The sequence below is a fragment of the Stegostoma tigrinum genome, chromosome X (assembly GCF_030684315.1).
Source record: "Stegostoma tigrinum isolate sSteTig4 chromosome X, sSteTig4.hap1, whole genome shotgun sequence".
In the NCBI taxonomy this organism is placed as follows: domain Eukaryota; kingdom Metazoa; phylum Chordata; class Chondrichthyes; order Orectolobiformes; family Stegostomatidae; genus Stegostoma; species Stegostoma tigrinum.
The window spans coordinates 7,623,582-7,636,039 of record NC_081404.1 but is presented as its reverse complement, the minus strand read 5'-3'; the positions used below and the strand labels follow the sequence as shown (position 1 = coordinate 7,636,039).

At 41.6% G+C, this 12,458-nt stretch overlaps 1 protein-coding gene across 1 annotated transcript in view; it reads left to right on the top strand.

Moving 5' to 3' along the window:
- LOC125448347 (transmembrane protein 106C-like) overlaps positions 1-12,458 on the top strand; it is a 48,401-nt gene that overhangs the window by 23,265 nt on the left and 12,678 nt on the right. The window contains exons 2-4 of the mRNA XM_048523616.2: positions 87-150; positions 3,491-3,650; positions 12,167-12,307. Of these exons, the coding sequence (XP_048379573.1) occupies positions 87-150; positions 3,491-3,650; positions 12,167-12,307 (365 nt within the window). The remainder of the gene's footprint in view (positions 1-86; positions 151-3,490; positions 3,651-12,166; positions 12,308-12,458) is intronic.

The following is a 12,458-nucleotide window of genomic DNA, read 5'->3' as shown; positions in this document are numbered from 1 at the left end:
ATAGTTGGTTGGTAGCCTCTAACTTTGTTTTCAAATGTTCTGATGCTCTAATTGAACTCTTTTGTTCATCCCCTTCTGTTTTGCAGGGCTGGTCAATGAATTGGTGGCCCTGATCCCATACAGTGACCAGAGGCTACAGCCACAAAGAACGTAAGTCTTGAGGATTGATAACTTTTTTATACTTGCCTGGACCTTGTTTCTAACACTAAATATTGCCCCTTGTCTAACAATTTGTGGGCAGTGGAATAGTTTTTTCCACAATACACCCAGAACCCTAGATTAATCCTGAGGGCATGGGTTTGAATCTCTCCATTATAGTAAAATCTGAATTTTAAAAAAAGCCACCATCTTGCCATTCTTGGAAAGACAGATTTTGGATCCCCTAATGTCTTCTTGGGTAAAAGAAATCAGTCATCCTTGGTCTGACTTGTGATTTCAGAACCACAGCAATATGGCTGGCTCTTAAACTGCCTTCTGGGCAATTAAGCAAGGGCAGTAAATGGTACTTGGCCAGCAAAGCCCTCATTCTCAATGAATTTGATAAAACATTCCCATTTTAGTCCTGAAGTAGCTGAACCAAAATAGTTGGTATTTTGATTCTAGCGATGCTTGTGATTGGAAACAAACGATGGCTTGCAGTGGGAGTACAGCATGCAATTAACACTTTAAATGGGAACTTAGCATTGACTGTTCTGTAATATTGGATGCATGCATTTGGTGACTGCTGTCAGCAGTAGGTATGAATAACAGTAAAATTTATTCTAACAGCTGTATAATGCAAGAATAACTCAGTACTTTGCCTCAAAGCATCTGAGTACAAGAGAAGTTGAGGCTAACGTTAGGTTGGAGGGTGGGTGTCATCTGGAATCTTCAGGAAAATAAACTTGTTTCTGTGGGGCATCCCTGTGTGGAGGTGGTGTACCTGTTAAAACACCTAAGTACACAATCCCCAGGGCCAGATGAGATGTATTCTAGGCTGCTATGGAAGGCAAGGGAGGAGATTTAATATTTCTCTGGCTACAAGTGAAGTGCCAGATGACTTGAGGATAGCTAATGATCCTTGTTCAAAGCAGCAGAGGCCATATAGTTAGACCAGTTAGTCTTGTCAGTGGCTGGGATATTATTGGGAAAAGGTTGTGGGACAGGATTAATCAATACTTAAGCAGGGATGAATATGGATAGTCAGCATGGATGTTAGATCCTGCTTGGCTCACTTAATTGAATATTTTGAAATCTCTATTTAGAGGGTAGTACAGTTGATGTTTACATAAGCTTCAGACAGGTCTTTGACAAGGTCCCACACAGAAGGCTGATCGAACAGATAAGAGTCACTGAATCTATGGCAAGTTGGCAAACTGTCCAAACTTTGCTTGCAAGCAAAGTGAAAAGATATTAGGTTGTTTTTGTGATTTTGGAACTCTGGTACCAGTGAACCACAAGGCCAGTGCTGGGATCCAAACTCTACATTCACAATGTAGATGTGCAGGTAGAAGGTCATAAGTATACATCATGGAAACACCCTTCAGCCCAACTTTGACCATGCTGACCAGATATCCTAAATCTATTCCCATTTGGCCCATATCCCTCTGAACCCCTCCTATTCATATAACCATCCAGATGCCTTTTTAAATGCTGTAGTTATACCAGCCTCCACCACTGCCTCTGGAACCTCATTCCATACACACCAACCTCTGCATGAAAAAGTTGTCCTGTAGGTTTGAGGTGCAAGGAAGGATTTAAAAGGGACCAATGCCCTCCTAGTTTGGATTTTCCCACCCCAGGGAAAAGACCTTGGCTATTCACTCTATTCATGCCCCTCAGATTTTATAAACCTGTAAGGTCACCCCTCAGCCTCTTCAGGGACAGTAGCCCCAGCCTCTCCCTGGAGGCCAAACCCTCCAATCCTGCTGACATCCATGTGAATCTTTTCTGCACCCTTTCTAGTTTATAGCATTGGTCCTACAGCCAGAAGACCAGAATTGAATGCACCGTTCCATAGTGGCCTAACCTATGTCCTGTACAGTTGCAACATGACCTCCAACTCCTATACTCAATGCACTGACCAATAAAAGCAAGCATACCAAGCACTACCTTCACTAGCCTATCTACCTGCAACTCTACTTTCAAGGAAATATAAATGTGTACTCCAAGGTCTCTTCAGAAAAGCTCCCCAGGAACTTAGACACTTAACCATTAAGTCCTACCCTGATTTGCCTTTCCAAAATGCAGCATGTGCCATGTTTTTATCTAAACTAAGTTCCATCTGCCCACAGCATGCATATCCAGGAGATCATTAGCTGCCACTTCTGTCTCATCCGGATATTCCCGGCCTTCCATCGGGACCGTTCCCTCTGGGGAAGCCCTGGTCTACCTCCGTCGCTCCATGCACAGTGTGTAGACTAACTGACTTGGTGTTCTGTAAAGCAGTCAGTCTGCAGACAAGACCCTGAACTTCCAGTTGTCTGTTACTTCAACACAATCTTGTTCCCTGGCCAACATCTGTTTCAGGCGTGCTACAGCACTCCAGCAAAGCTTGAAACAAGCTGGAAGAACAGCACCTCATTTTCAACTTGGACACCCTGCAGCCCTCTGGGTTCAATAGTTGAACAATCTTAGGACTTGAGCTTTCCCATGTCCTTGCCCCACCTCCCCCACATCAGGCCTTATCATACATCTACTATTACACAACCTGTTGTTAGTGACTAATGGTCTCCCGTTAATAGCTACTTGCCCTCCTAACCTGATCATTGTCCACTCTATCTGTCCAACTGTTCTGTCTGTTTGGGTGCTCTGTCCACCTATTGTTTGCTCCTTACAGCCAATCTTCTGCATACGAACTGACACTTCCTATCTCTCCTGAGGAAGGTTCACTTGACCTAAACAATCAACTGGTTTCTCTCCTCAGATGCTACCAGACCTGAGGTTTTTCCAGAAATTTGGTTATCAAACACTAGTTAGACCACAAATGGAATACTGATCACTGCTAGAGACCATGTATCTCATCTGCTTAAAGATGCTGTCTGAGGTGAGAAGCCTGTTCTGAGGAGAGACTAACTCCAGAATCCTCAACTACTCATGTGACAGGCCCAAAACTGCTCTGTTCCAAATGCAGTCTGACCAGAGCCTGGTACAACCTTAGCAGTCTATCCCTGATCTTTCATCCTAGCTGTGAATGAATGCCAACTTTGCTTCTGTCTGCATGCTAAACTTTAGAATCTGGAACTTGACCTCCAGTCTCTCTCTTTTTGTTAGGCATCTGATTGCTGATGCCTAAGTCTACTCTTCCTACCAAAGAACATAACCTCTCACTTTCAACACTGTTTTTCATCTTTCATTACAATCCATTAGCTACAGCTCAAGTTTTAGCTTCACTAATGCTGTGAAATAATGGATTTCAAGTATTTTGGGGACTAAGAACTAACTCTTGAAGGCTTTTTTGACAAAAGTATTTTCAAACTTCTATATAAACCAATGTTTCTTGTGTTTTTAGGAAATTGTATGTCTTCATATCCATATTCGTGTGCTTGCTGATATCTGGATTGGTTGTCTTCTTCCTGTTCCCTCGGTCAGTGGTTGTGAGCGATGATGGAATTAGAGTGGTCCTTGTGAAGTTTGACAACAATAACTCCAGAGTCTTCATTGACATGACCGTAATGAACTTTGCTTAATACATTGAAATGCTAGTATTGAAGTGTTTTCAGTTAAGCTTTAAGTGCCATCAAGGACTTAACAGTTGTGGTCATATTCTGTTTTTGGTCCCTGAGTTAGGCTACTGTATGAATAGCTGATCTGGTTCAGAAAGGCCTGGCAGTTTAACTGCTAGTCCTGCTTTCAATTGATCTGTAAGTTGTACCTTTCCCATTTCTGAAGACATGTAATTTAATCTCTTGCTATTTGAAATGTCTGTGTTTAAACTTAACAGAAGATGCATACAAATATTTAGGTTAATATGCAAAAGATATTGAAGACTGTGGTAAATATTTACATGAAATTACTACCTTTTCTCCACATTGGAAGTTTTTTGACTTTGAAGAATTGTTTTTGACCAGTTATCACTCTTGTAATGTATTGGGGTGGGGGGGATGAATGTCAGCTACTTTATGTACAGCAAACTAAGATGACCAATAGTTACATGTGCAGTAAGCTGTACACTTTAAATTGCCTGTTTCTGGTCCCCCTCAGTCACAAGCTGCCTGTGTAGATGTGATGGATGCAGCAACTTGAAGAAATCTTTGTAATTAATCCAAATTTTGCCTCTACCCAAACTGGGGGATATCCCTGCCTGCAGCCTAAGAATTGGCCTTGGACCTTGCACCTCAAAGGTGCAGTGTTTTGACCACAAATACACAAATGCTCAATTGACTTGCTGAAGTATAGCCAGACACCCAAAATATCTGTTGCAAGTTCCTCTGCTAATTTAAAATGAAGCCAGCTTATCACTTGATGTTGAGTGCTTGCAAATATAAATTCACTTTCTTCACCCTCATTTTGAAAAGCCATCTTGTTAACTTTGCAGTAACACAACCTTGCTTGGAGGTGTTCAGGCTTCAAGCCAGGTAACAGGTGTGCTGTGATGACCTGCAGCATCTTGGAGTTGGGGTAGAGCCAAGCGTTCCCAAATGTGGAAGTACAAAAACAAAATTACCCAGTGTAATGCAGTAAGTAATGTACAGTAACAATTTAAATGACAGACTTGTAAATATAAATTGGCAGTAAGTTTTCAAGTGTATTTAGGAGCACTTTCTAGATTTAGGCATCTTCCTCCTAATGAGGAAAGTCGTGACAGCTAGCAAACAAAATGCAAAGTGTTTTGGGGGAATTTTAGACCAGTGATTTCTGATCCCTACTGACATTACAGGACAAGTCTGATCCCAGAATGGATTCAGGCTTGAGAAAATCTTAACTATTTTTGTGGCAGCATTAAAGTATGCAAAGCTACAGACTTTCCCTCTTTCTGACATTGTCTAGCAAATTATTGACCATCTCTAATTCTGGCCGATAAAAATGTGAATACTTGAGCCTGTTTTCCTAACACTAAATTCCAATGGCAGGTCACTTAATCACTCATACTTCACAATACTCCTTGGCACTTCCACCTGGAGGGCCACTGTTTATTCTTCTTCAGCTGGTATGAGGTGGCATCCATTACTCAAGACAAAGTACTGCAGAAATAATACTCATTGTTTCTGACTCAGTTTGGGTAGGCTGTTTTGTTAAAAACTACTCTTTTTGTAGCACTTGTTGCCTTTCTCTTGAAGGGCTGTATTTCAGTCTTGTTCTCTTAACCTTATTTTTTTTCAGTTAATCCAGTTGTCGATGAGATTTGAGGGCACCTCCCTGTTTTTGTAGGTGCATAGAATGAGTGTAGTCTGAGATCTTGTCATGACACTAGAATCAAGATGTTCCTTCTGCAACACTTCAGTTTCTTAACCTCTGGTAGTGCTACCATCCAGATTCTAGTAAATTTTTCATCTGCTAGATAACTTCCAAGATCTAATGAATTCCTCTCTAGGAATTCACTTTTACTACTCACTAATCATTGACCAAATTACTTTAACTTTTTAATCCAACTTTAATGAGACTTTGTTTAGCTTGTAACCTCCTGTGCATGTCAAATAATATCATCTTTCCTTCCTCTTGGAAGACCGACATAGAACACTACACAGTACAGGCCCTTTGGTTGTCGATGTGCTGACCTGTGAAACCAAACTGAAGCCCATCTAACCTCAGCCATCACCAGTGACTTTTGTTCCTTTTATCTCTTATTGGTTACCTGAAGTATGAAGTTTATTGAAAATACTTGGCCATTCTAGTATTGATTCTGCCAATAGTCAAAATTTGACCTTGCATTATCTCTCCTTGTTTCTTGGATGTATTTATTTGGAATGCAGTCTTTTTTGTACTACAGGTTTTGCCGCACTTCCTGACATGTTTTTAAGATTCTTTTTTAGATGTTCCACCTACTATTTAGTCTCCATTTTAATTTTCAGCGATGGTGTTGTGCATAGCTGTACTACAATGGAAGCATATTTTCATTGCTCTCTTGTGAATGTTCCAGATATCTACTGCTGTCTGGGTCCAAAAGGTGTTTTCCTCACTTTTCTCTAAACCAACTACTGCTAACTAATGCCTTCTGATGTAAGACATGTTTGCTATAGAGAAATGATTCTCTTTGCCCTCATTTTCCCAACTCACCCTGGCGCATGACCATTCTCTCCTCCTGATGCATCACCTCATGCTTATCAAGATTAAATTCCATCTGCCACTGCTCTGCCTAAGTTCCCAGCTGATCCTCAGACCATTCTCGTCCACTATCAACAGCACCAATTTTCATCAACCTTACTAATTAACCATTTGGATATAGGTTTAGCATACATGACAATAGCAAGGGTCCCACCACTGACCCTCTGGTTCATTGCTGTTCACAGGCTTCTAATTATAAATTCACCCCCATCACCTTTTGCCTCCTATTTGTACACCAGTTTGTCAACTTCCTTGGATCCTGTGAGCGCTTGCCTTTCTGGACCAGCATTTAATGTGGGACCTTGTCAAAGGCTTTACAGAAGCCCATGTAAACTGTCAACTGCACTACCACCAAAATATTTTGTGGATGTTTTTAGAAAATTCAATTAAGCTAGCATCTCTCTTTAACAAATCCATCTGCATTTCCATTTCATTCCCAATTTTTCTTCAACTTTTAATGATTGAAACCACTGATCCTGCAGTTTTTATTAATTCAGTTGTGGAAAGTAGACATTCTGGCTGGGCCAGCATTTATTGCCCATCACCTGTTCCACCTTGAAGGTGGTGAGTTGTTGCCTTAATTGCTGCTGTCTACTTGGTCTATTCATTAATTCTACAAATGTCATCTGACTTTAGTTTGTCATCAAATTTTAATTAAAAGCTCAAAGGGCTTGTGTAGTATTGCCTCTTCTTGATAAGATGCATGGTCAATTCACTGGCTGTTTGCTGTAGCCAATTCTCTATCCACATTAATATACTACCTCCACTGGGCTTTAATTTTTAAGGTAGCCTTATCAAATACCTTATTCCAAATATGACACACCCATTTGTTCTCTCCTCCACTCTTAAATTTGGAAGGGGTGGAAAAAAATCACACCTGAAGCTGTGACTGTTTTTCCTCAAATGTTCTGTTACTTTTTTGTGAATACTTTCTGGCAATAGATGCAAAGCTAATTCCCCATACTTGCCTGCTACCTTTGCCCTTTTTGAATAGGGTGTTATGTCGCACTTTTCTAATTCTCTCTAGTACTTCTCTAGGGATTTTTGGAAGATTAGAACCAATGCATCCACTGTTTCTGTTCCTGTCTCTAGTCTGGTCCCAATGCTTTGCCTCTTTATTTTGGTGTCCAATACTAGTATTGAACTCCCTATATTTATTCCAAAAAATGCAGAATATCTTTCACTAAAGATGACAAACTATCTGTTTCAACTCACTTCCTTGTTCCCAGACCCCCTTTTTTATTTTTCCTGAAAGGGTTTTTGTTCTGACCATGCCCCCTCTTTGATTTTATTTAAAGAATTGTTTTATTCCTCACTGGTTTGCCCTAACCTTTAGTTCTTTGCTGGACTCCTGAATTTATTTCAGTCCTTTGGGGCTATCACTTACACCGTTTTTTTTTTTGCTGTGTATGTATACACGTTTGTTTTTGTGTTCAACTTGACATTCCTCCTAGCTTCTTCACTTAACCATGGTTGGTTAATCACTCTCAGAATACAAAGCCTCTAAGTTCCATTATCAAAATGTTTTGTGGTTCCATTGTACCTAATGACACAGTCTCTTTTGGTCTTCTCTGGTCATCTGCTCAACTGGGGAACCCCCCTTACTTGTACAGCCCTAGTAATGTGGGATTCCAGCCTGATTGAAGTGGAGTCTCCCCACCAGAGGAGCCTCCTCTGGCACCAGTACTGGTGCCAATGTCTGCATTTTAACCTGTTTCTCACCATCTTTCAGCCAGTTTTTTCCTTCAATCTTGACCCTGTCAATTTACTACTTGAGCCACAAGCAATCTGGAAAATAACTTTTGTTCTGATTTTTAAAAATGTAGCCCTGAGCTGCTGATGTTACCTCATCCCTTTTCTACCTATGTTGTTAGTGCCTGTGGGGGCCATGATAATGGAATCTTTGCTTCCTGCTTCAGTTTCTCTGCAGCCCAGATGAAAGATCCTGAATCCAGGAACCAGGCAGGCAACACAGCCTTCAGGGTACTCTATATATTCTGGCCACAAGTGTTTATTTCCTGACTGTAGTTGTAAATGGCACTAGTACATGTTTTCTCGTCCCACTTGAATGGCTCCTTGTACCACAGTTCTACAGTCAGTTTGCTCATCCTCTGGACAGCCCCACCCTCTTTACACAGGGAGCAAGAATCCCAAACCTGTTGGATGAGCTTGAGTGAGGCACTATCTCCTGATCCCTCTACTTGCCTTACTTATAGCTGCATCCTCCTGTCCCTGACCTGACTAGATTTAACTACCTCCCATTCAGGTGTGACTGCCTCCTGAAACACAGCATCCAGGTAACTTTCCCCTTCCCTGATGTGTCATAGTATTTGAAGCTCAGACTCCAGCTTGCCAACTGAGTTAGAGCTTCTCAGGCAACCAGCACTATTTACTTATTTCCTCCTGGTCTATTACTTGCTTTTTAGCCTGTAAATCGAACTGTTCACTCATCACTACTGTGACTGGGAGAAAGGGTTGACAAACCAAAGCCTGGGCCCCCTGAATAATACAGGAAGGTAAACTGAAGAGCAAAATACAGCAGTATCAGGCTTGTATTAAAAGTGCAAAACTGACCCCATGTTGAAGGCTGAGGGTAGTAGTGGAAAAGTGAGATTGAGGAGATTAGTAACTAACAAGAGAGAATCCTAAATGCTGCCATCAAGTTAGACTAACTGGATGGTAACAGTTGGGGTTGATTTGAAGGTCCAAGAATAGACTTTTATGGAGGTATTATGTAGCTTGAGTATTAACAATACCATACATCTGCCTTTATCAATAAAGGTGGTTGTCAAGGGGTGTATTGAAATCGTTGATGGTTTTCATTGCCTGCTTACACTGTAGCAATTCAATCAGGTCCACACTGACTCTGAAGACCCTGTGCCCCAACCCCTAAAATGACTAATCCACCTAGTCTGTACAATCCTCAACACTATGTGGCAACTTCGTACAGGCAATCTACCTAACCTGCACATCTCTAGACTGTGGGATGAAACTCCCCTGTACATGGAGAATGTGCAAGCTCTCCACCTGGGGGGAGTAGAGCCCAGGTCCCTGGTGCTGAAGCAGCAGTGCTAGCCACTGATCCAAAAGCTAACTTTAAAGCAGAGGCCTGAAAAGTTGGCTGTACCTGGAGAAGTCATCAGAACTGTTTTGATGCATTTGAGGATATTAAGAGAAGGAAGCATGGAAACTGGAGACACTAACCCTTCTATCCTTCCAAATAGAAAGGGAAGGACTAGAACTGAAGTGTCGATGAGCCTAGCAATGAAGGCCAGTTGAACCTAGTTATAGAACATAGAACAGTACAGCACAGAACAGGCCCTTCAGCCCACGATGTTGTGCTGACCATTGATCCTCATGTATGCACCCTCAAATTTCTGTGACCATATACATGTCCAGCAGTCTCTTAAATGACCCAAATGACCTTGCTTCCACAACTGCTGGCAATGCATTCCATGCTCACAACTGTGTAAAGAACCCGCCTCTGACATCCCCTCTATACTTTCCACCAACCAGCTTAAAACTATGACCCCCATGCTAGCCATTTCTGCCCTGGGAAATAGTCTCTGGCTATCAACTCTATCTATGCCTCTCATTATCTTGTATACCTCAATTAGGTCCCCCCCTCCTCCTTTTCTCCGATGAAAAAGCTTTTTCCATTAATTTTGCCCCAGACTATAGCTTAATGCTCTGTGGACAAATAACTGCCATGCAGAGGAATTTAAGTTAATAGCAGACAACTGTTTTGAACAGACAGCCAATACCAAATGGGACAAGGGACAAAAGCTAAGAGGGAGTAGCTGGCTATCTCTCCTGATTTTTAAAAAAGCATGGTGACTTCAGATGTACCCTAAACATCTCAACACAAACTTAACCAGAGAAGACAAGATTTCAAGCTTGGATTCTGAGGTTTGGTGAACCACACTGCACAAAAATCAACCTAGACCCATCCAGACTGACCCTATTGATTGGAAATGTAGCTAAACGCAACCATTAATAGGGTAATAGTTAAGTTGGGTTGAGGTTTAACTTGAGTCTTGGTTGGTGCATGCAATAAAGTTAAATCAAATACTGAAATTTAAAAAGATTTCATAAGTAGCTGAATTTAAGACAGCCTATAGTAACTTATCCGCAGCATAGATCTTTAGAATAATCAAATCATAGAATCCCTACAGAGTGGAAATAGACCCTTGGAGCATCCCACCAAACCTACACATCCCTGAACACCATGGGCAATTTAGCATGGCCAATCCACCTAGCCTGCACATTTGGACTAGGAGGAAACCAGACCACCCAGAGGAAACCCATGCAGATGCAAGGAGAATATGGAGTTTGCACACAGTTGCCAGAGGATAGAATCGAACCCAGGTCCCTGGTGCTGTGAGGCAACAGTGCTAACCACTGAGTTGTGTTGCTCCAAATTAATGTCATAGATTGATGGCCTGCACTCCAATCAAAAATATTGGGAGGATAGTGATAGATTCCATCTGCATCAACAACTTGAGGGTAAGTGAAGTGCTGTATTCGCTTAGTGAGAAAGGACTCCTCAAAATTAAGATTCCATTCTGCAGGAATGCAAGCCATGTGCATGTCACCGTAACGGACATACTGACCCTCCGCCTAAGGTTGTAGACATTTGGGAATTGCTCCATGCTTCAGAATCGATGATGACGTGAGGTTAGAAATGTGATCCATTTCCAAGTTGCGGCTACACAGGAAGTCACATTCCCTCTTCTGGAAGAAGCATAGCCAGTGTGCCTATGTTAAAGGCAGCAAGTGATCTTTATATTTTGAGACTGAGATCTGGAATGCACTCAGGTTGGTAGCTGATTCAGTTGTGGCTTTCAAGAGGGAATTGGATAAGTATGGGGTGGGGGGGGGGGGGGGGGGGGAGAGAAACTGTAGGGTTGCATGAAATGATGAACAAATGGGATGCTGAATTGGCCTTGCACTGTGCCAGACTTGGAGCAATGGATGGCAGCACCTCAGTTTTGAGATATGCGTGTGTTGTAAAATTGCACTAAATGGAATGTATACCATCACAAAATTTAATTGTGACCTGTTAGTAAGTCTTTAACTAGACTGCAAATACTTTGTGTACTCTGATCTAGTCTAGCTTACTAATCAGTTTGGCCAAAATGTTGGATCTGCTGACAAGTGATGTAATGCCATTCTTTCAAAGCAGCTTTTTCAAATTGAGGTCTATAGTTGTCAGCCTGAAAATGGAAGCTTTTTGGAGACATGCATTACTGCCTTCTACCCCATTCAAGTATAATTGTCATACTGTTTTCTATAGATCAGCCAACATTTGAAGAATTTTTTTAAATGACTTATTTGATCCAAGATGCAGGTGGAATTTGCCAAAATTTTCTTGGAGTATCTGGAAGATGCTGTACAAGTGATTCATAGCCAGTTGAGTTTTTGATTCTCCAGCCAGTTTGCATGAGATCCAATGAGGAAGAAATTAATAACTATTTGGGTGTTGGTTTATTTTAACTTCAACCTTCAAAAGAAACAGATCTGGGCCTTGGTCTTTGAGGGACCTTTCTTGCCTGGAGTTTGGCACAAGGCTGGGACTTTGTTTAAACATGGCAGAGCTAAGAACCTTGGAGTGGCCATCTGGGAGAGCCATCAGTGTGAGCCAGTTGTGCTGGGCAAGATGTCAGTAAACTGAGCTAGTGAGTAGAGGTCTAAAATTCTTACTCATTCTAATACTCAGATTTTGCAAAATTGTGCTCTGTCCTTACATCTGGTATCAACTGTTTTAATTAAAAGTGAAAGTGATAACCCAAGTTGGTGTGCTATGTAAGTGCTGAAGCATTGTGAATGACTCTCCAAACTAATCACACACCCCCCCCCCCTTGTTGGTTTTGGAATTTTGAACAGTTGGCAAGTGTTAATCCCTGACTTTTTTAAATTTCAGAGTACCCTCAACATCAGCAATTCCAATTTTTATACAGTTTCTGTGGATTCACTCACCTGTCAGGTCCAGTATATGAAAACTGTGATTGGAACAAAGCAGCTGAGCAATGTTTCTGTTATACCACCTCTGAGTGAGAAACAGGTACTTGTACCACACTTTGTATTTTTGTAGTGCTGTCTTTCAGTAATGCAGAAGCTGAGTGCACACTTGAGCACAATGCAACTCTCAAGGACCTGAGGCAGTTGGTTGCTTAACTAAATGTGCTAGTGTGCCAGAAACTGGCAAAGGATCA